The 19567-nt window shown below is 46.3% G+C and overlaps 2 protein-coding genes across 2 annotated transcripts in view; both read left to right on the forward strand.

Moving 5' to 3' along the window:
- LOC310843321 (uncharacterized protein) overlaps positions 1-19567 on the forward strand; it is a 60831-nt gene that overhangs the window by 25900 nt on the left and 15364 nt on the right. The window lies entirely within an intron of this gene.
- LOC310843366 (uncharacterized protein) lies at positions 5496-19539 on the forward strand. The gene is made up of 6 exons (XM_083736648.1): positions 5496-5616; positions 6805-7297; positions 7465-7546; positions 7830-7912; positions 11815-11941; positions 16327-19539. The coding sequence occupies exons 2-6, from the start codon at positions 6896-6898 to the stop codon at positions 17754-17756; spliced, it is 2124 nt and encodes a 707-aa protein (XP_083592774.1). The 5' UTR covers positions 5496-5616; positions 6805-6895; the 3' UTR covers positions 17757-19539.

Consider the following 19567-nt stretch of genomic DNA (forward strand, 5'->3'; position numbering starts at 1 on the left):
ATTTTAAAAAGAATAAATGAGCATATTGACAAGCTGGAACATGTGCAAAGGAAGGAGATTCATGTCTTTATCTAATTTGTAAACCACACGACCCAGTGCTGCCGACTTGAATAAAATATTGATGGGGGGCCAGGTAAGGCCCGCCTTGCACAATCAATCACATGATGCATGCATGCCATTTGAATGGCAATGCCTATAAAGGCAGCAACTTTTTAAAAAAGTAATACTTTGAGCCCGTACTTCAATTTCCCAGCAGCTCCCCTTGCCCCAGAGACACTTCTAGCATTCCATCTCCTCTACCTGTGGCATTGTTCAGCAGTGGGGAAAGTGACCTCTTCACACCGGATGTCCATTTGGTATGGCCCTTTCCTGGTTTTTTCCTGCCCCTTGTGTTTGTCTTTCATTTGTTCTCCTATGTGTGGGTACTCTAGGTGGCGCAGAAAGCACCTAGAAGCTCCCTAAAGGTTGAAGTGCTGATCAAACTTGTGATGGCCTGGGATTCCGATTCAGAGGCTACACCAGAGGAATCCCAGCCTGCACAGGAGTCCCCGCCTCCAGGGCCGGCTGAACTGGGGCAGGGCCTTGATTCTGAAGCGCCTGCACCTGTGTCGGATCCTCAGGAACAGACACCAGGTGATTCCACTCTGGCTCCAGAGGTGGTTGAGGACTCAGTGCCTGCAAGTGAGTCTCCCCCTGGGCCCAGTAACCCTTTAGCCTTTCCTGAACTGCAGAGACTCAGGGCAGAGAGGCGAAGAGAACTGGTTTCTCCCAGGAGGAGTGCTTGCCTTAAGGCCAAGAGAGGCGGGTCTCCTAGGGGCCGGGACCGCTCCTGGCCTCAGAACAGATAAAGGCCAGTCGGCCCGGTCCCAGGTTGTGGGAGCAACGTCGTTGTTGAGTACCTATTCCTGCCCAGACCCAGACCTGACTCTCCAGTGCTCCTGTCCCCGCCCGGCTTCCTGTTTCGGACCTCGCCCCGCTCCTTGTGGACTGATTCCAGGCTAGTGACCCAGGACCGGATTTTGACTACGCCTACGGTAACCTTCCCCCCGGGATCAGCACAAAACTTCTGTTTTGCGCTCTATTAATTCCAATTAGCAGTACTGGGGGTGGTTCAGATTCTGGGGCAGTGCTTTTGTCCAGCAGAGGGTGTCGCAGGGCCAGCCTACTTTCCCTTTAAAGCAAACTTGGGTCTCCAGCTTGTTTTGGACTACGGCTCCCATCATCCCTAGCTAGCAGGACCAATAGGGACGGATGATGGGAGCTGTAGTCCGGGAGCTGCTGGGGACCCAAGTTTGGGAAAGCCTCTTTTAAAGAAACTTTTGCGTTTTGCCCGGAAAGATGGGACCTGTCCACATTTGTATTTTATTGTATTTTGTTTTCCTCATGACATTTGTGAGTTTTTTTTATTTTTTAAGAGAAGGATAAAAGGTTGTGTTGGGGGGGGGAACACACCAAAAACTGGGGGGTGGCATCCTCAAATATTTTATTGGGGGATGGGTCAAAGTCCCCTAGGCCTTTAAGGGTTGTAGCCTATTACCTACACCCACAGGTCTCAGGATGGTTACAACATAAAAACACAACATAAAAACACAAAACATCACATGTTAAAAGGGCATTAGATGTATTTTTTAAAAAATATTTATTAATGTTCTTATGTTACATCGGTAAACATGATCATGTTACATCACAAGGCTTATTTTACTATAATTTTCAACATGTATACAAAGTTGACATGCTAAAAGAAAAAAAAAAAACAAGGACAAAAAATTATTCAAAAATCATATATGTACCAACACTTGAGACTTCCTGTCTATCCCGTTGTATATTCCTTTTTCACAAATGAATGTATTCTTATTATTGTATATTTCTTTACATTTTTTTCTAATACATTCCTATATCAATATGTACCCTTGGTCTTATTTCTCAACTCAGTCTCTTTCCAACGTCAATTGAATGCTAGCATAGATAGCAAACCTTTACTGTATTTTTGAACATATATCTATCCCGTTTTTAAATAATTTTTTGTTTTGAAGTGCCTCTCAGGCTATTTGTCAACTGCACCATTTCAGCAAATTATTGTAACTTGTTATGCCAGTCCGTTTTTGTCTTCCTTCCACCCCTTTCCCACTGTGGCCGTTGCATATAGAAATACCTCTCTAAAGGCATTCGGGATGTCCCTGCCAACAATACGTAACAGAAATCCCTCTGGTCTTTTTAGAAAGGTTATTCCAAACACTTTTTTAAACTCATGATTAATTAAGACCCATAATACTTTGATCTTCATACATGTTAATTAGCCAAAGGCCTGGATTCTAAAGCTGTATAATGGTTTTTCCCACCTTTGTATGGATTCTTTGATGGGAAGTGAGATTGTGGCTCTGACTGAAGCTCTTTCCACATTCCACACACTGATAAGGTTTATCCCCTGTGTGAATGGCTGTTCCTCACCAGGTTGTATCCCACCAGGTTTCAGTGATGCCTATTATGCCATATTTAGTTTGCTGTACCAAGAGCTCAAGCTCATCTTGTTTATTACCCATGCTTTGTGCATTAGTGTACAGACATTGAAGTCCATTAGTCATTCCCCCGTGTCTCTTATTTAAGGATTTTTTCCTCCCACAACTAGGTCTGCGTGCTGTTTGCTCCACTTGGTCTATGACATTTGGATGATCATCTTCATCAATTGATAGACTGCTACCTTCAGGAGCACTGTCTCCCTCCCCCACATTAGTCAGTTTAAAGCCCTCCTGATGAGGTTTCTGAGATTTTTAGCAAAAACATTCCTCCCAACTGTTGTGAGGTGCAGCCCATCGCTTGCCAGAAGTCCATCTTCAAGAAACTGCAGTCCATGATCTAAGAATCCAAACCGTTCCTGTTTACACCATTTGCGAAGCCAGCTGTTCACTTCCACTATTTTTCTCTCTCTCCCTGGGCCACGTCGTTCAACTGGGAGGACAGATGAGATGACAATTTGTGCATTTAATTGCTTCAATTTCCTGCCCAGAGCCTCATAGTCTCTTTTGATCTTCTGGAAGCTATTGCTTGCAGTGTCATTGGTTCCCACATGAACCAAGAGGATAATCCTATGGAAAGGGTGAATGTCTTCTAGAATTCTCTGGTGTCACCAGAAGAGGAAGCCGTTCTTTTCAGTTAGGTCTGTTATCAACTGCAGAGGACGAGTAGCCTTGGGAGCCTCTTGGGGAGATGGAAGTGATGAAAGGACTGAATCCATGAGGGAGAACTACTTGCTCTGAGATGGGGGACCTTAGGGCAAAGGCCAACAGAGAAGGGATGCTGTTGGCCGCTAGTTTCCGCTCTTCCCCATTGTCACAGAGGGCGTAACATCGGCGGTCCTGCGGGAGGAAAGTTGCCTCAGAGTCAGGGGCCTTTCTGGGCCAAAGCGGCCCCCACTGCCCCCACCACAGAGTCCCTGGCACCATGAGGGTTGCCAACTTTGGTTGTGGACCAAATTGGGGGTCAAACTGTCAGTATTTCATTCTCCCATTGCTAGTGTACCATGATACCCACGTTTACACCTTCTGTACTGTCGGTGTAAGAATGGAAGTCAGTCTGTAAATCACTTCCATCCTTTCTTCTCTTTTACTCTGACCGAGGAGGAGACGGCTGTGGAAGACAGCTCACGCCATGTTTCTTTGTTATTTTCCGCTGTAAATAAAGCTTGATTTCGCATTCCAACACAGTTTGCAGCACATCTGCAAAGAGAAGGACATGGGGACAGGTGAATCCCTCCCTGAGCACCTGGCAAGGCTATTCCAAGAGTTTTCTCCTGGATTCCAAGCCCTACTGCAGGGGAGGAGGGACATCCCAAGCCTTGGGGGCTAATCCTGGCCTCCTTCAACCAGAATGTGGCTCCCCAGGCTAACAAGATGGTCAATATCTGGTTTCACTCCACCCTTTTAAAATTTAAATATCAAAACAGATCCCAACTTTCAGAGCATGTAAATCACAGGAGTGGAATGACCGCTGCTCCACTCACAGAAATGGGACTATACCTCTTTCTCCCACCTTTAAGGTATACGTAAGTGTTATGTACTGACGTTCTCAGCCTGGGCCAGCAGGGGGATACTGTAGATAGTTTTCACTCAGGTCCACGTCAGTTATTTTAGGTGGGAAACCCTGGATTTGAGCTGTTTGCTGTTCAGTTCTGTCCAGCTTACAAATAAAGAGCTGCTTTGGAGAAATCGCTGTGTCATCTGCTATGTTCGCCCACAACTTAACAGTAAGGAACCTCAGCTTCACTGTTCAAGCCAAAAGACAACACTTTCCCGTCCCCAGGCGAAACCCCTGGCCTTTCATTGGTAGAACCGCCACCACACTTGTGGCGTTTACCTCAGCGAGGCGTGGGGACTGACTGAGTGGGTGGCAAGATGCTTTCAGCCTCGGACACTTGGCGGGTTCCTGGCTGTGCAGGCCAGATTCATGACCCTGACAGGCTGGATTCGGCCCACGGGACATAGTTTGAGGACCCCTGGTCTATATTGACTGGCAGCAGCTCCCCAGAGTTTCAGGCAGCAATTTCGTCCAGCCCTTGCAGGAGATGTCAGGGGTTGATGCTCTAGGGCTCCCCATATTTCCCTAGCCTTTCAACGTTATGCTATTAGCACCTGCTTCTTTGAAAAGGAGAACACTCTCCTGATCAATTTCAACAACAACAACAACAACAACAACAACAATAATAATAATATATTTATACCCTGCCCACCTGGCTGGGTTCCCAAGGCACTCTGGGCGACTTCCAACAAAATATTAAAATACAATAGTCCATCAAATATTAAAAGCTTTCCTAAACATAAAAATAACAACAATCCATTTTCAGTCCATTGAATTAGCAATTAAGCATTTCTGGAAAGGGAAATGGCTTATTTTTGTATATTAGCATAAAAAGCATGCATAAGAAAGTATTGCTCATTTATGATGAGAATAGGATTTATTTATTTTGAACTTCGCTGGGTTCCTCCTTGGCAGCCAGTGCGATTGTTTCAGCAGGGCTGGAACTCAGGACCCTCTGCCTTGAGGGACATCTAAGAGCAGTTGGGCAGGGGAAAGGTCTCCCTTGGGAGGTGGGGGACTCTCCTTCCTTGGAGGTTTCTAAGCAGAGACCGGACGGCCCTCCGCCATGGATGATTTAGCTGAGATTCCTGCATTGCTGGGGGGTTGGACTAGATGACCCTGGGATCCCCTCCTATCTCTCCACTCCGGAATTCTAGGAGGAGCTTCCTTGCCTCCTGCAAAGCCCTTTTCCCTGCAAGCTCTTCCTCTGGTTTCTGGCCAAGGGAGGGAGATGCTCAGAGTCCAGCCAAGAGCCTCACCCCCAAAAGGATATCTGGGCATTGGCGTAGCCAGGGGGGCAGCTGCCCCCTAAATCCATAAAAAATAATAAGAATCTGAGGTTCTGCCAAGCGGGAGAGGGCTGAGCTGGAGGGACTCGGCTTGGCAAGGGTTAAAGGGAAGTGAGCTGCCTTCCTAGAGAGGCCAGGAAGCAAGAGGGGGCTGGTCCTCCAGAGCCAAGGCCCCTCCCTCCCTCCCTCCCCAGTCCTTTCCTTGCTTTGGGGTCTCTCCTGCAAGGGCTGCCTCGCTGTCCCCTCCCGGGATCTGGTGAGTCCCCAGAGGGTGCAGTGGGGAGACGGGGGGGGGTCCCAGGGCTGCATCAGGGAAGGAGGCCTGGGGGGCGTGATCCGGGAGGGGCCAGGTCTGCCACGCTCTCCTTCCTGGAGATCAGAGGATCCCAAACTCATCTGGCCCTCCGCCCCCCCCTTTCAGAAAAAAACTCCCTTCTTTAAACAAAGGAGTCCCTAGGATTTAACTCTGTGTGACGTCGCTCAGCCTCATTGCACAACAGAGGAAACATGTGCAAATGGTTTTCCAAAGCTGGACGAGGAGGTGGACTAGCCCCCCCCCAAAAAAAGAAAACCCCACGTGGAGGAAGGGAGGAAAGGTGGGAGAGAAAGGCCAGGAATAAAGAGAGGGATCCCAGCCCATAGTCTGGCTGCTGCATTGCAAACCAGTTTCCCAGTCGTCTCCAAGGGCAGCTCCCCACAGAGGCCACTGCAGCAATCCCCTCGCACCCAGAGCATGGCATCCCAGGACCACATCCTCTCTGTCCCAAAGGGATTGTTGCTGCCAAAGAAGCCGGAAATGGGCGCTGCTACTCACCGAGCCTCCAGGGACCTTGGCATGAATGGCTGTGTGTGTGTGAAGCTATCTAACAGAATAATAATAATAATAATAATAATAGAAAATTACCCACCTAAATTTCAAGGGAGATGTTTTTGGCCCTGCCCACTTGGCCTTTAGGGGGTTGGTCAGATACATATCTGGCCCTCAGAGCAAATAAAAAGGGACCCCACCCCAGGAGTCTGTCTGGAGAGTGGCAGAGAGTCCAAGTGCAAGAAAAGGAGACAGAAGCTGGGGAGTGAGGGGATCAACTCCTGAGGACCCCCGGGTGAGGACCCTCACTAGAGCCAAGCATCCATTTTCACAAGATACAAACGATTCTCTTGTCTGTTGGTTCTGACTTCATGCCTTGACTGGAAGGCTGCAGAAACCATGTTGATTAATCTCCCAGAAATCCCTTCAGTTGCCTCCACATTTTGCCTTGCTAGAAGGCTACAGACTTATTTCTTCTCCTCTTCCTCCTATTTCTTTTCAAAAAGATAGCTCATGGTCTGGGATGCGGTGCAGTCCAGCCCTGGTTCCCAGCAAGACTCATCCATGCTTGCTCAGGGAAATATTTATTTTCCTGTCCTACAAATTTTGTAACAGAACAATGTATTTGCTTTGTAGGATTTGCTACAGCTTCTCATTTAGAAGGGCAGAACTTGTCAGAAGACTAAAGCGTTCCTTCCGATCTCTCAAAGACTTCCTGAGAGCACAGATGGATGGGCAAGATTCAGCTGGCCCTGAGGCAGGAAGAGGCCATGCCAGCCAAACTGGGAGCAGTGGGGGATTCTGGGAAAACCCAGTGCAGAAGATTCTGGGTGAGGAGGACACCCTCCGCTCAGAGGTGCAGAGTCAGCAGTTGAGGGAGCTCTGCTGCCAGGAGGCCAAAGGACCCCGAGAGGTTGGCAGCCGACTCCACCACTTTTGCCATCAGTGGCTGAAGCCGGAAAGGCACACGAAAGCTGAGATGCTGGACCTGGTGATCTTGGAGCAGTTCCTGGCTGTCCTTCCCCCGGAGATGGAGAGCTGGGTGAGGGAATGCGGAGCGGAGACCAGTTCCCAGGCGGTGGCCCTGGCCGAAGGTTTCCTCCTGAGTCAGGCAGAGGAGAGAAAGCAGGTGAGAAAGACTTCCCTCTGGATACTCCCAAGGGGCTCCAAACAGGTCAGAGAACATCCCATAATGGTCTGCTGATGGCCCATTCGTTTTCTGGGAAAGCATCCATGGAATGAGATCTCACAGCCTTTCTCACCATTCTCTGTTTTGAATCCTTGTTTCTTTTTCAGGGAAAGGATCTCTTTGCGGAAATGGACCTGGATTCCTGTGAGGCAGAGAGGCCTCCGTTGGACACCAGAGAGAGGCCACTGGGTAAGGAGGAAGGTGGTTTTTCTCCACTGGTCTCATTCTGTTGGTTTTCCAACTCATCTGTGAGTTGTTATTATCTTGTTTTGTGGAGATACAGTTGGGAAGAAGGGTCCAGAGGAGGGGAGATGTATTTCTGCACAACAAACATATGAAATGGGCACAAACATTCAAATGCTCTCAGTAGGTAAGACTTTCTCAAAAGCCCATCTGTAGTAAGAGATGCCCTGTTTCACCTGTGAGAGAAGCAGGCACTCCAGGCGTCCTGATCACCTTTTCTCTCTTCCAGGTGACAGAATGATGCCGGCAAGACCTCCTGATCAGTCTTTTCATGGGGGCAGAAGGGAAGCAGTGGCTGTGGAACCAGATCAGGTCAGGGGAAGCTGCCTTGTGGGGACAGAGGCTGAGGGATGGAGCAATGTCATGGACTGGTTGGGCACAGAGGAATGGTGGGAGGATACAGCTGGAGAACCGGGAAGGGAAGATGGCTCAGAGCCAAAGAAGTGGAGGTGGAGGAAGGATGGGTGGTCAGAGGAAGAAGAGGGAGAAGACTGGGAAGAGGAGGTGTCAGAAGCTGAAGGGGTTAGAGGGCTTAGTGAGCTGGGAGACTCTGTGGCAGAATGCAGTGCAGAATCAGAGGCAGAAGAGGAAGGAGGCGAGTGGGAGAGGAAGGTCAAGAGACAGAGGTGAGTCAGGATAAGGAGGAGCCACAGGTGGCTCCCTCTCCTTTTGCCAGAAGCCACCCTCCCTGCTTGACTCTCAGAGCCAGGAGACCCTGTGCATTGCAGGAATCTCTGCTAGATCATCCAAGACAGATGACCATCCAAAACAGGCTTATTTTATTTCTAGATTGATCACTGAATGCTCAGATTGGTTTCTAAGCAGTGGACAAATGAGAACAAATAGTGGCCTGGATTCACCTAACCAGCACCATTGGCTGTAAAAAGGGGCCTGCCCCCCATTCCTCCCCCTCTCCATGCCCCCATGAACCCCTGGAATTTGGCTCTAGGGCATTGGGAGGGAACTCCCCAGAACAGCTCACGAGGAGAGGAGAAAGTGGATCCTTCCATTGGGGAAACTGGAATGTTTGCATAGGCAGAATGACTTGGAAAACACAATGTGGAGAACCACCTATTTGCGCAGAAACGAATACCCATAATTAAAACTTAGAATAAAATAAGCATCCATAAATAAAATGTGCAGCAAAGCAATCCTATTGAAACAACTCCCCTGCGTGAGTGCCTGAGGGCCCTGCTCCTGCCACTCACCACCTGGCCTGACTGACCTCATAAGGACGGTTGCTGCTCCTGCTGGCCAGGAGGACTCGGAGTGGCGCAATGTTCTTTTTAAAATGTTTTTAACATTTTCTTTTTTCATTTTTGATTACTTTTTTGTGTGTGGGGGGTGGATGTTAAGACCAGACCATGTCATTACAGAGGAGGCAGGTTTAGTCATTGTTTGAGGACTATCCCTGCCTCCGGGTCTGGTACTGACTGGACGGATACTAGAATCAGCAAGCGATTACTTTTTTTTGTGGGGAGTGGCATGGATGTTTGGTTGGGTTCGGGAATTAGATTTTTTTTTTTATAAGGGTTTTATTTTGTTCTTAAGGGGAGGGGTTAGGGCTGCCAGGGCGTGGGTCCCAGCCCACAAAATAGCTGGGGCATGTTCCAAGTGGGGGGGATGCACTGGGATAACCGATCTCAGTGATCACGGGTAGGAGGAGGAGTTACGCTAAGACCAGACCATGTCATTACAAAGGAGACAGGTTTAGTCGTTGTTGGAGGACTATCCCTGCCTCCAGGTCTGGTCCTGACTGGACGGATACTAGAATCAGCAAGGGATACCCACATGACCTAAAGGTGCTGCTGTGCAATGCCAGGTCAATGATTCATAAAACCACTGCCATCCATGACTTGATCATGGATGGAAGACTTGACCTGGCATGTGTAACAGAGACTTGGTTGGATGAAGCTGATGAGCCTGTCCTTACCGCTTTTTGCCCACCAGGTTTCTCTTACACAGCAACCCAGGCCTTGTGGGCGGGGAGGGGGGGTTGCAGTGCCATGGTCAGATCACTTCCTGGCGCAACTGGACTTCTCCGCGACCCTTCCCCTCTGCAGGGAGGTGGGACCGATTTGGATGGTCCGCCCCCGCCACTTAATGGATCCAAATGGTTTCCAGAGAGTGGTAGGGGATGCTTTATCCCATGTTGATGGCCTTTTAGCTGATTCCCTGGTGGCCCGCTGGAATGTGGAGTTAACCAGGGCTGTTGACTGTTTGGCTCCGAAGCGCCCTCTCCGATTGCATGGAGCCCAGATAGCCCCATGGTTTTCCACGGATCTGAGGGCAATGAAACAATCGCTGAGATGGCTAGAGCGCCGGTGATGGATAACTCATTCTGAAGCTGACCGGACATGGGTTAGAGCTCAATGTCGAGCCTACCAAGTGGCGGTAGTGACGGCAAAGAAGACTTTCTTTGCCGCCTCTATTGCATCTGCAGAAACCAGCAGCAGGAGACTTTTTCAGGTGGTTTGCAATTTAGCGGAACCACCTGCTACATCGGGGCCCAGTATGGGCCACATGATCTCCTGCAATGATTTTGCAAAGTTTTTTGCAGATAAAGTTGCTCAGATTCAGGAAGAGGTAGACTCCACCATGGAGCAGAGCGGGGGCGGGAGAGTGCTAGTGTCCTGTCTAGTCAAGATGCGTGGGATCAATTCCAATCTGTTACCTCTGAGGATGTGGACAGGCTGCTTGGACGAGTGAAACCAACCACCTGTCTCCTTGATTCTTGCCCATCCTGGCTTATAAAAGCTAGCCGGGAAGGGCTGGGCGATGGGCTTTGAGGGGTGGTGAATGCTTCCCTATCAAACCGCTTATTAAAAAACCATCTTTAGATGCTGCCAATATGGCTAACTATCGCCCAGTCTCAAATCTTCCATTCTTGGGCAAGGTGATTGAGCGAGTGGTTTCTGAACAATCATAACATCCTTCTGGACCGTCTTGAGCGGCTGGGAGCTGGGTGCACTGTCATACAGTGGTTCCGCTCCTTCTTCCTGGGCTGTGTTCAGAAAGTGGTGGTGGGGGATGAGTATTCAGACCCCTGGGCTCTCACTTGTTGGGTGCCTCAGGGTTCTGTCCTCTCCCCCATGCTTTTCAACATCTACATGCAGCTGCTGGGAGAGATCATCAGGGGGTTTGGGCTGGGTGCTCATCAGTATGCGGATGATACCCAGCTCTACCTCTCTTTCAAATCGGAAGCAGTGAAGGAGGTGAAAGTCCTGTGTGAGTGTCTGGAGGCTGTTGGAGGATGGATGGCGGCAAACAGATTGAGATTGAATCCTGACAAGAGAGAAGTACTGTTTTTGGGGGACAGGAGGTGGACAGGTGTGGAGGATTCCTTGGTCCTGAAAGGGGTAAGTGTGCCCCTGAAGGACCAGGTGCGCAGCCTGGGAGTCATTCTGGACTCACAGCTGTCCATGGAGGCACAGGTCAATTGTGTGTCCAGGGCAGCTGTTTATCAGCTCCATCTATTACGCAGGCTGAGACCCTACCTGCCCGCAGACTGTCTCCCCAGAGTGGTGCGTGCTCTGGTTATCTCTCGCTTGGACTACTGCAATGCGCTCTATTTGGGGCTACTTTTGAAGGTGACCCGGAAACTACAACTAATCCAAAATGTGGCAGCTAGACTGGTGACTGTGAGCGACCGTCGAGACCATATAAACTGGTCTTGAAAGACCTACACTGGCTCCCAGTACGTTTCTGAGCACAATTCAAAGTGTTGGTGCTGACCTTTAAAGCCTTAAACGGCCTCGGTCCAGTATACGTGAAGGAGTGTCATCACCTCCATCGTTCTGCCCAGACACTGAGGTCCAGCGCCGAGGGCCTTCTGGCGGTTCCCTCGCTGCGAGAAGCCAAGTTACAGGGAACCAGGCAGAGGGCCTTATTGGTAGTGGCACTGCCCTGTGGAACGACCTCCCACCAGATGTCAAAGAGAAAAATAACTACCAAACTTTTAGAAGACATCTAAAGGCAGCCCTGTTTAGGGAAGGTTTTAATGTTTAATAGATTATTGTATTTTAGTGTTTTGTTGGAGGCTGCCCACAAAGACAAATACCCATAATTAAAACGCAGAATAAAATAAGCACCCATAATTAAAATGTGCAGCAAAGCAATCCTATTGAAACAAAACCGGAAGGAAACAACGGAGCATTGTGTAGCAGATCATATTTCTGCTGTCTCAGAGGAGGATATTTCCCTTTTTCCTTTAGGGTCCAGTGTGCTTTGAAGATGTTGCTGTTCGTTTCACGGACGAGGAGTGGGCGTTGCTGGATCCTGACCAGAGAGCTCTGCATAAGGACGTCATGGAGGAGAATCGTGGGATCGTGGCCTCTCTTGGTAAGGCTCCCTGTGGGATCGTCATATCTGCCTGGAAATTCAAAAAATACCTCAATGTGACCAACCTCATCTATTTTCACAGAGCTCAACAGCGCCCCCATAACACCTGGGAACCTAACACCCCCACAATAAAGAGTAAATTACAGTTTTTTCTTTGAACAATATTCCTCAAATTATTCCTTTTTCTACCAGGATTGGGCTTGTCTGAACTTCTGAGGCCATCTTAAAGGTCAGCTTCAGAATTGTTAGGAAAGATAAGTAGCTTCAGGTTTTTGTTTTTGCTCCTGTCAGTCTTGGGTTGACCAAAGAGACGACGGACATTGGAGATGGAGGGGATGCCATGACTGGGCCAAACAAAATCCATCCCAGAGAAGAGCTAGGCTTATGGAATCTCAGGTAGTAGTAGCAGTGATGATGAGGATGAGGATGATAGTAATAGTAATACAGTGGTACCTCGGTTTACAAACTTAATCTTTTCCGCAACAGGACAGTTCTTAAATCGAGGTACCACTGTAGTAATAATAATAATTTTTATTTTATAATTTTTATTTCTATCCTGCCCATCTGGATGGGTTGCCCCAGCCATTCTTCATCATGAAACATAAATAATAATAATCTGATTCCATGTAAAAAGAACATTAATTTTAAAATGAACCACTTATACTAGTGGCCAAAATTGTGGAAACCTTTTGTGAAAAGTGTATTTCTGACGTTTGATGGGTCCTAACACCACTTTTGTGTGGAGTAATACCATAAAATTATATAGCAATGGAAACATCATTTAATGAAAAATGTAATTCAATGACTTTTATGAAGGAATATTCATTGGAGCAGCAGTCATAAAGAAAAAATGTGAAACCTTTGGTAACCATTGGTAACCTTTAAGCTTTCATTACGGCCTTACAACACCTTCCCATGAAGTGAACCAAATTTTTAGTTCTGCAGCTGTAATAATGTGAAACCAAGACTGAATTATTGCCTCTGTTAATTGGGCTTTATTGCTGGGTTGCTTCTGATTAACAAGTTTCTTTAGTCGATTGCATAGCTGAATCCTGCTGAAATAAATAAATAAATAAATAAATATGCTTCAGTATCTGGGAAAAGATCACCTGCAGAACGCTTCAGTTTGGGCTCAAGCATTTCGTTTATGTATTTGGGGTGCGTTTAAAGTTAAAGGGACCCCTGACTGCTAGGTCCAGTGGCGAACGACTCTTGGGTTGTGGCGCTCATCTCGCTTTATTGGCCAAGGGAGCCGGCGTACAGCTTCCAGGTCGTGTGGTCAGCATGACCAATCCTCTTCTGGCGAACCAGAGCAGCGCACAGAAATGCCGTTTAAAACCAACCAACTTGTTAGCAATCAACCAACCAACTTGTTAGCAATCACGTAACACACTGACAAAGGTCAACCTAAGCATGTTGTGCTTCCTTTTTCTGCTTATTTGGCTATTATATTTGATAGAATACAGATAATTGAACAAACTTTCTTGGATTGCATTCTTGATTAAATTATCTTCCCACTGATATATAACTTTATAATATTACTCCAAAAGAAGTGGGGTTATGAGCTATCAAACCTCTGAAATGCACTTTTTCCCCAAAAGGCTTCCACACTTTTGGCCACTGTTGTTGTTGTTTAATTGCTTAGTCGTGTCCGACTCTTCGTGATCCCAGGGACGCCAGGCACTTCTGTCTTCCACTGTCTCCCGCAGTTTGCTCAAAGTTTGCTGGTAGCTTCGAGAACACTGTCCAACCATCTCGTCCTCTGTCGTCCCCTTCTCCTTGTGCCCTCCATCTTTCCCATATAGCTTTAACTATATGGACCTTTGTTGGCAAGGCGATGTCTCTGCTTTTAAAGATACTATCTAAGTTGATCATTGCTTTTCTCTCAAAAAGCAGCTCACATTCCAGCTCACATTCCAGTTTCCTTATCTCTCTTTGCTTGCTTTCATACATTCCAGCCTCTGTCAGCTCAGGAGCAAAGCTGACATTTTTATTTCTACCCTGCCTGTCTGGCTGGGTTGCCCCAGCCACTCTGGGCAGCTTCCAACACATATATAAACATGAAACATAAATAATAATACTCTGATGCCATATAAAAAGAACATTAACTTAAAATGAACAACTTATACTGGTGGCCAAAATTGTGGAAACCTTTTGTGAAAAGTGTATTTCTGAGGTTTGATGGCTCATAACACCACTTTTGTGGAGTAATGTCGTTGTTGTTGTTTAATCGCTTAGTCGTGTCTGACTCTTCGTGACCCCAGGGACCAGAGCACGCCAGGCACTCCTGTCTTCCACTGTCTCCCACAGTTTGGTCAAACTCATGCTCGTAGCTTCGAGAACACTGTCCAACCATCTTGTCCTCTGCCATCCCCTTCTCCTTGTGCCCTTTCTTGCAGTCCATGGGACTCTCAAGAGTCTCCTCCAGCACCATAATTCAAAAGCATCAATTCTTCGGCGATCAGCCTTCTTTATGGTCCAGCTCTCACTTCCATACATCACTACTTGGAAAACCATGGCTTTAACGATACGGACCTTTGTTGGCAAGGTGATGTCTCTGCTTTTTAAGACGCTGTCTAGGTTTGCCATCGCCTTTCTCCCAAGAAGCAGGCGTCTTTTAATTTCGTGACTGCTGTCACCATCTGCAGTGATCGTGGAGCCGAAGAAAATAAAATCTCTCACTGCCTCCATTTCTTCCCCTTCTATTTGCCAGGAGGTGATGGGACCAGTGGCCATGATCTTCGTTTTTTTGGTGTTGAGCTTCAGACCATATTTTGCGCTCTCCTCTTTCACCCTCATTAAAAGGTTCTTTGATTCCTCCTCACTTTCTGCCATCAAGGTTGTGTCATCTGCATATCTGAGGTTGTTGATATTTCTTCCGGCGATCTTAATTCCGGCTTGGGATTCATCCAGCCCAGCCTTTTGCATGATGAATTCTGCATATAAGTTAAATATGCAGGCAGACAATATACAGCCTTGCCGTACTTCTTTCCCAATTTTGAACCAGTCAGTTGTACCATATGCAGTTCTAACTGTAGCTTCTTGTCCCACATAGAGGTTTCTCAGGAGACAGATGAGGTGATCAGGCACTCCCATTTCTTTAAGAACTTGCCATAGTTTGTTGTGGTCGACACAGTCAAAGGCTTTTGCATAGTCAATGAAACAGAAGTAGATGTCTTTCTGGAACTGTCTAGCTTTCTCCATAATCCAGCGCATGTTTGCAATTTGGTCTCTGGTTCCTCTGCCCCTTCTAAATCCAGCTTGCACTTCTGGGAGTTCTCGGTCCACATACTGCTTAAGCCTGCCTTGTAGGATTTTAAGCATAACCTTCTAGCATGAGAAGTGAGTGCAATTGTGCGGTAGTTGGAACATTCTTTGGCACTGCCCTTCTTTGGGATTGGGATGTAGACTGATCTTCTCCAATCCTCTGGCCACTGCTGAGTTTTCCAAATTTGCTGGCATATTGAGTGTAGCACCTTAACAGCATCATCTTTTAAAATTTTAAATAGTTCAGCTGGAATATCATCACTTCCACTGGCCTTGTTATTAGCAGTGCTTTCTAAGGCCCATTTGACTTCACTCTCCAGGATGTCTGGCTCAAGGTCAGCAACCACACTACCTGGGGTGTATGAGACATCCACATCTTTCTGGTATAATTCCTCTGTGTATTCTTGCCACCTCTTCTTGATGTCTTCTGCTTCTGTTAGGTCCTTACCACTTTTGTCCTTTATTATGGTAATCTGTGTACAAAGTGTTCCTTTCATATCTCCAATTTTCTTGAACAGATCTCTGCTTTTTCCCATTCTATTGTTTTCCTCTATTTCTTTGCATAGCTTCTCTGAGGTATTCAAGTCCCTTCGCCACGGCAAGGCAGTGATCTATGAAGGGGATTTTGATCACTACTGTGTATCAAAGAAAGCAATATTCAACAATTCATCAGAATCCAATAATAAATATGTTGGTTAATGACAAACACAGGTAATGAACACATACCCAATTTGACGCGCAGTGTAAATTAATAATCCTGAGTTTCTCAGTGAAAGAATAAGAGCTTTACTGAGTTAAAATAAACTTCTTCATAAAAACATGGTTCCAAACAGTTTGACTGAGATTCCATACTGACTCTGCTTACAACTGAGGCGGATTGACTCTGACTGAAATCTTACAGAGAACACAGAGAGAAAATGGCTGCCAAGTCACATGTCAGAGTGACTCAAAAGTTAGCAGTTAGGCCTGAATGACTTTAGTAGACCCAAATGATTGTGCAGTCCCAGCACTTCCCAGCCTGTTTCCTGCTTCTGCTCTCATGTGTCATATGACACAACTCCCTTCAGTTCTTCTCCACTTATTCCGGACGCTCTAATCCCTTTTTGTCTCCATTGCAGATTCTGATGAATTGGAATTCGAGAACAAAGGTAACCGTGAAAAAATTCCCAGAGAGGAGAAGCCACGTAAAAATTTGGAGTGTGGAGAAAGCTGCAGTGAGAGCTCCCATTACACTTACCATCAACAAAATCTTATTGGAAATAAACTCTATCAGTGCATGGAATGTGGAAAAAGCTTCAGTCACAGCCAGAATCTTATTTCCCATCAAAGAATTCATACAGGGGAGAAACCCTATCAGTGTGTGGTATGTGGAAAGAGCTTCAGCCAGAGCTCCCATCTCACTTCCCATCAAAGAATTCATACAGGGGAGAAACCCTATCAGTGTGTGGAATGTGGAAAGAGCTTCACTGATAGCTCCTCTCTCACCTCCCATCAAAGGATTCATACAGGGGAGAAACCTTATCAGTGCATGAAATGTGGAAAGAGCTTCAGTCACAGCCACAATCTCACTTCCCATGAAAGAATTCATACAGGTGAGAAACCCTATCAGTGTGTGGAATGTGGAAAGAGTTTCAATCAGAGCTCCGCTCTCACTTCCCATAAAAGAATTCATACAGGGGAGAAACCTTATCAGTGTGTGGAATGTGGAAAGAGCTTCAGTCACAGCCACCATCTCACTTCCCATCAAAGAATTCATACAGTGGCCAAACCCTATCAGTGTGTGGAATGTGGAAAGAGCTTCAGTCAGAGCTCCCATCTCAGTTCCCATCAAAGAATTCATACAGTGGCCAAACCCTATCAGTGTGTGGAATGTGGAAAGAGCTTCACTGATAGCTCCTTTCTCACTTCCCATCAAAGAATTCATATAGGGGCAAAACCCTATCAGTGTGTGGAATGTGGAAAGAGCTTCAGAAACAGCCGCAATCTCACTTCCCATCAAAGAATTCATACAGGGGAGAAACCCTATCAGTGTGTAGAATGTGGAAAGAGCTTCATTCAGAGCTCCTCTCTCACTTCCCATCAAAGAATTCATACAGGGGAGAAACCCTATCAGTGTGTGGAATGTGGAAAGAGCTTCACTGATAGCTCCTCTCTCACCTCCCATCAAAGAATTCATACAGGGGAAAAACCTTATCAGTGTGTGGAATGTGGAAAGAGCTTCCGTCAGAGCTCCCATCTCACTTCCCATCAAAGAATTCATACAGGGGAGAAACCCTATCAGTGTGTGGAATGTGGAAAGAGCTTCAGTCAGACCTTCTCTCTCACTTCCCATCAAAAACTTCATACAGGGTTGAAACCCTATCAGTGTGTAGAATGTGGAAAGAGCTTCACTCATACCTCCTCTCTCACTACCCATCAAAGGATTCATACAGGGGAGAAACCTTATCAGTGTTTGGAATGTGGAAAGAGCTTCAGTCAGAGCTCCCATCTCACTACCCATCAAAGAATTCACACAGGGGAGAAACCTTATCAGTATGTGGAATGTTGAAAGAGCTCCACTAACAGCCGGAATCTCACTTCCCATCAAAGAATCCATACAAAGGTGGGAAAAACCATTATACAACTTTAGAATCCAGGCTTTGGCTAATTGACGTATATGAAGATCAAAGTATTATGGGCCTTAATTTATGATGAGTTAAAAAAAGTGTTTGTAATAACCTTTCTAAAAAGACCAGAGGGATTTCTGTTAAGTATTGTTGGCAGGGACATCCCGAATGCCTTTAGAGAGGTATTTTTATATGCAACGGCCACAGCTCGGACTTAGGTGGGAAAGGGGTGGAAGGAAGACAAAAACGGACTGGCATAACAAGCTACAAGAATTTGCTGAAATGATACAGTTGACAAATAGCCTGAGAGGCACTTCAAAACAAAAAAATATTTAAAAGTGGGATAGATATATGTTCAAAAATACAGTAAAGGTTCGCTATCTATGCTAGCATTCAATTGACGTTGGAAAGAGACTGAGTTGAGAAATAAGACCAAGGGTACATATTGATATAGGAATGTATTAGAAAAAAATGTAAAGAAATATACAATAATAAGAATACATTCATTTGTGAAAAAGGAATATACTACCGGATAGACACGAAGTCCAAAGTGTTGGTACATATATGATTTTGGAATAATTTTTTGTCCTTGTTTTTTTTTTTTCTTTTAGCATGTCAACTTTGTATACATGTTGAAAATTATAGTAAAATAAGCCTTGTGATGTAACGTGATCATGTTTACCGATGTAACATAAGAACATTAATAAATAATTTTTTAAAAATACATCTAATGCCCTTTTGACATGTGATGTTTTGTGTTTTTATGTGGTGTTTTTATGTTGTAACCATCCTGAGACCTGTGGGTGTAGGGAATAGGCTACAACCCTTAAAGGCCTAGGGGTCTTTGACCCATCCCCCAATAAAATATTTGATGAGGCCACCCCCCAGTTTTTGGTGTCACCCCCCCAAAAACACAACCTTTTATCCTTCTCTTAAAAAATAAAAAAATAAACTCACAAAGGTCATGAGGAAAACAAAATACAAGAAAATACAAATGTGGACAGGTCCCATCTTTCCGGGCAAAACGCAAAAGTTTCTTTAAAAAAGGCTTTCCCAAACTTGGGTCCCCAGCAGCTCCCGGACTACAGCTCCCATCATCCCTCCCCATTGGTCCTGCTAGCTAGGGGTGATGGGAGCCGTAGTCCAAAACCAGCTGGAGACCCAAGTTTGCTTTAAAGGGAAAGTAGGCTGTCCCTGTGACACCCTCTGCTGGACAAAAGCACTGCCCCAGAATCTGAACCACCCCCAGTACTGCTAATTGGAATTAATAGAGCGCAAAACAGAAGTTTGATTGGCACTTCAACCTCTAGTGAGCTTCTAGGTGCTTTCTGCGCCACCTAGAGTACCCACACATAGGAGAACAAATGAAAGACAAACACAAGGGGCAGAAAAAAACCTGGAAAGGGCCATACCAAATGGAGATCCGGTGTGAAGAGGTCACATTCCCCACTGCTGAACAATGCCACAGGTAGAGTAGATGGAATCCTAGAAGTGTCTCTGGGGCAAGGGGAGCTGCTGGGAAATTGAAGTACGGGCTCAAAGTATTACTTTTTAAAAAAGTTGCCCCCTTTATAGGCATTGCCATTCAAATGGCATGCATGCATCATGTGATTGATTGTGCAAGGCGGGCCTTACCTGGCCCCCCATCAATATTTTATTCAAGTCGGCAGCACTGGGTCGTGTGGTTTCCAAATTAGATAAAGACATGAATCTCCTTCCTTTGCACATGTTTCAGCTTGTCAATATGCTCATT

The sequence above is a fragment of the Podarcis gaigeae genome (assembly GCF_964106915.1).
Source record: "Podarcis gaigeae genome assembly, chromosome: 4".
In the NCBI taxonomy this organism is placed as follows: Eukaryota; Metazoa; Chordata; class Lepidosauria; order Squamata; family Lacertidae; genus Podarcis; species Podarcis gaigeae.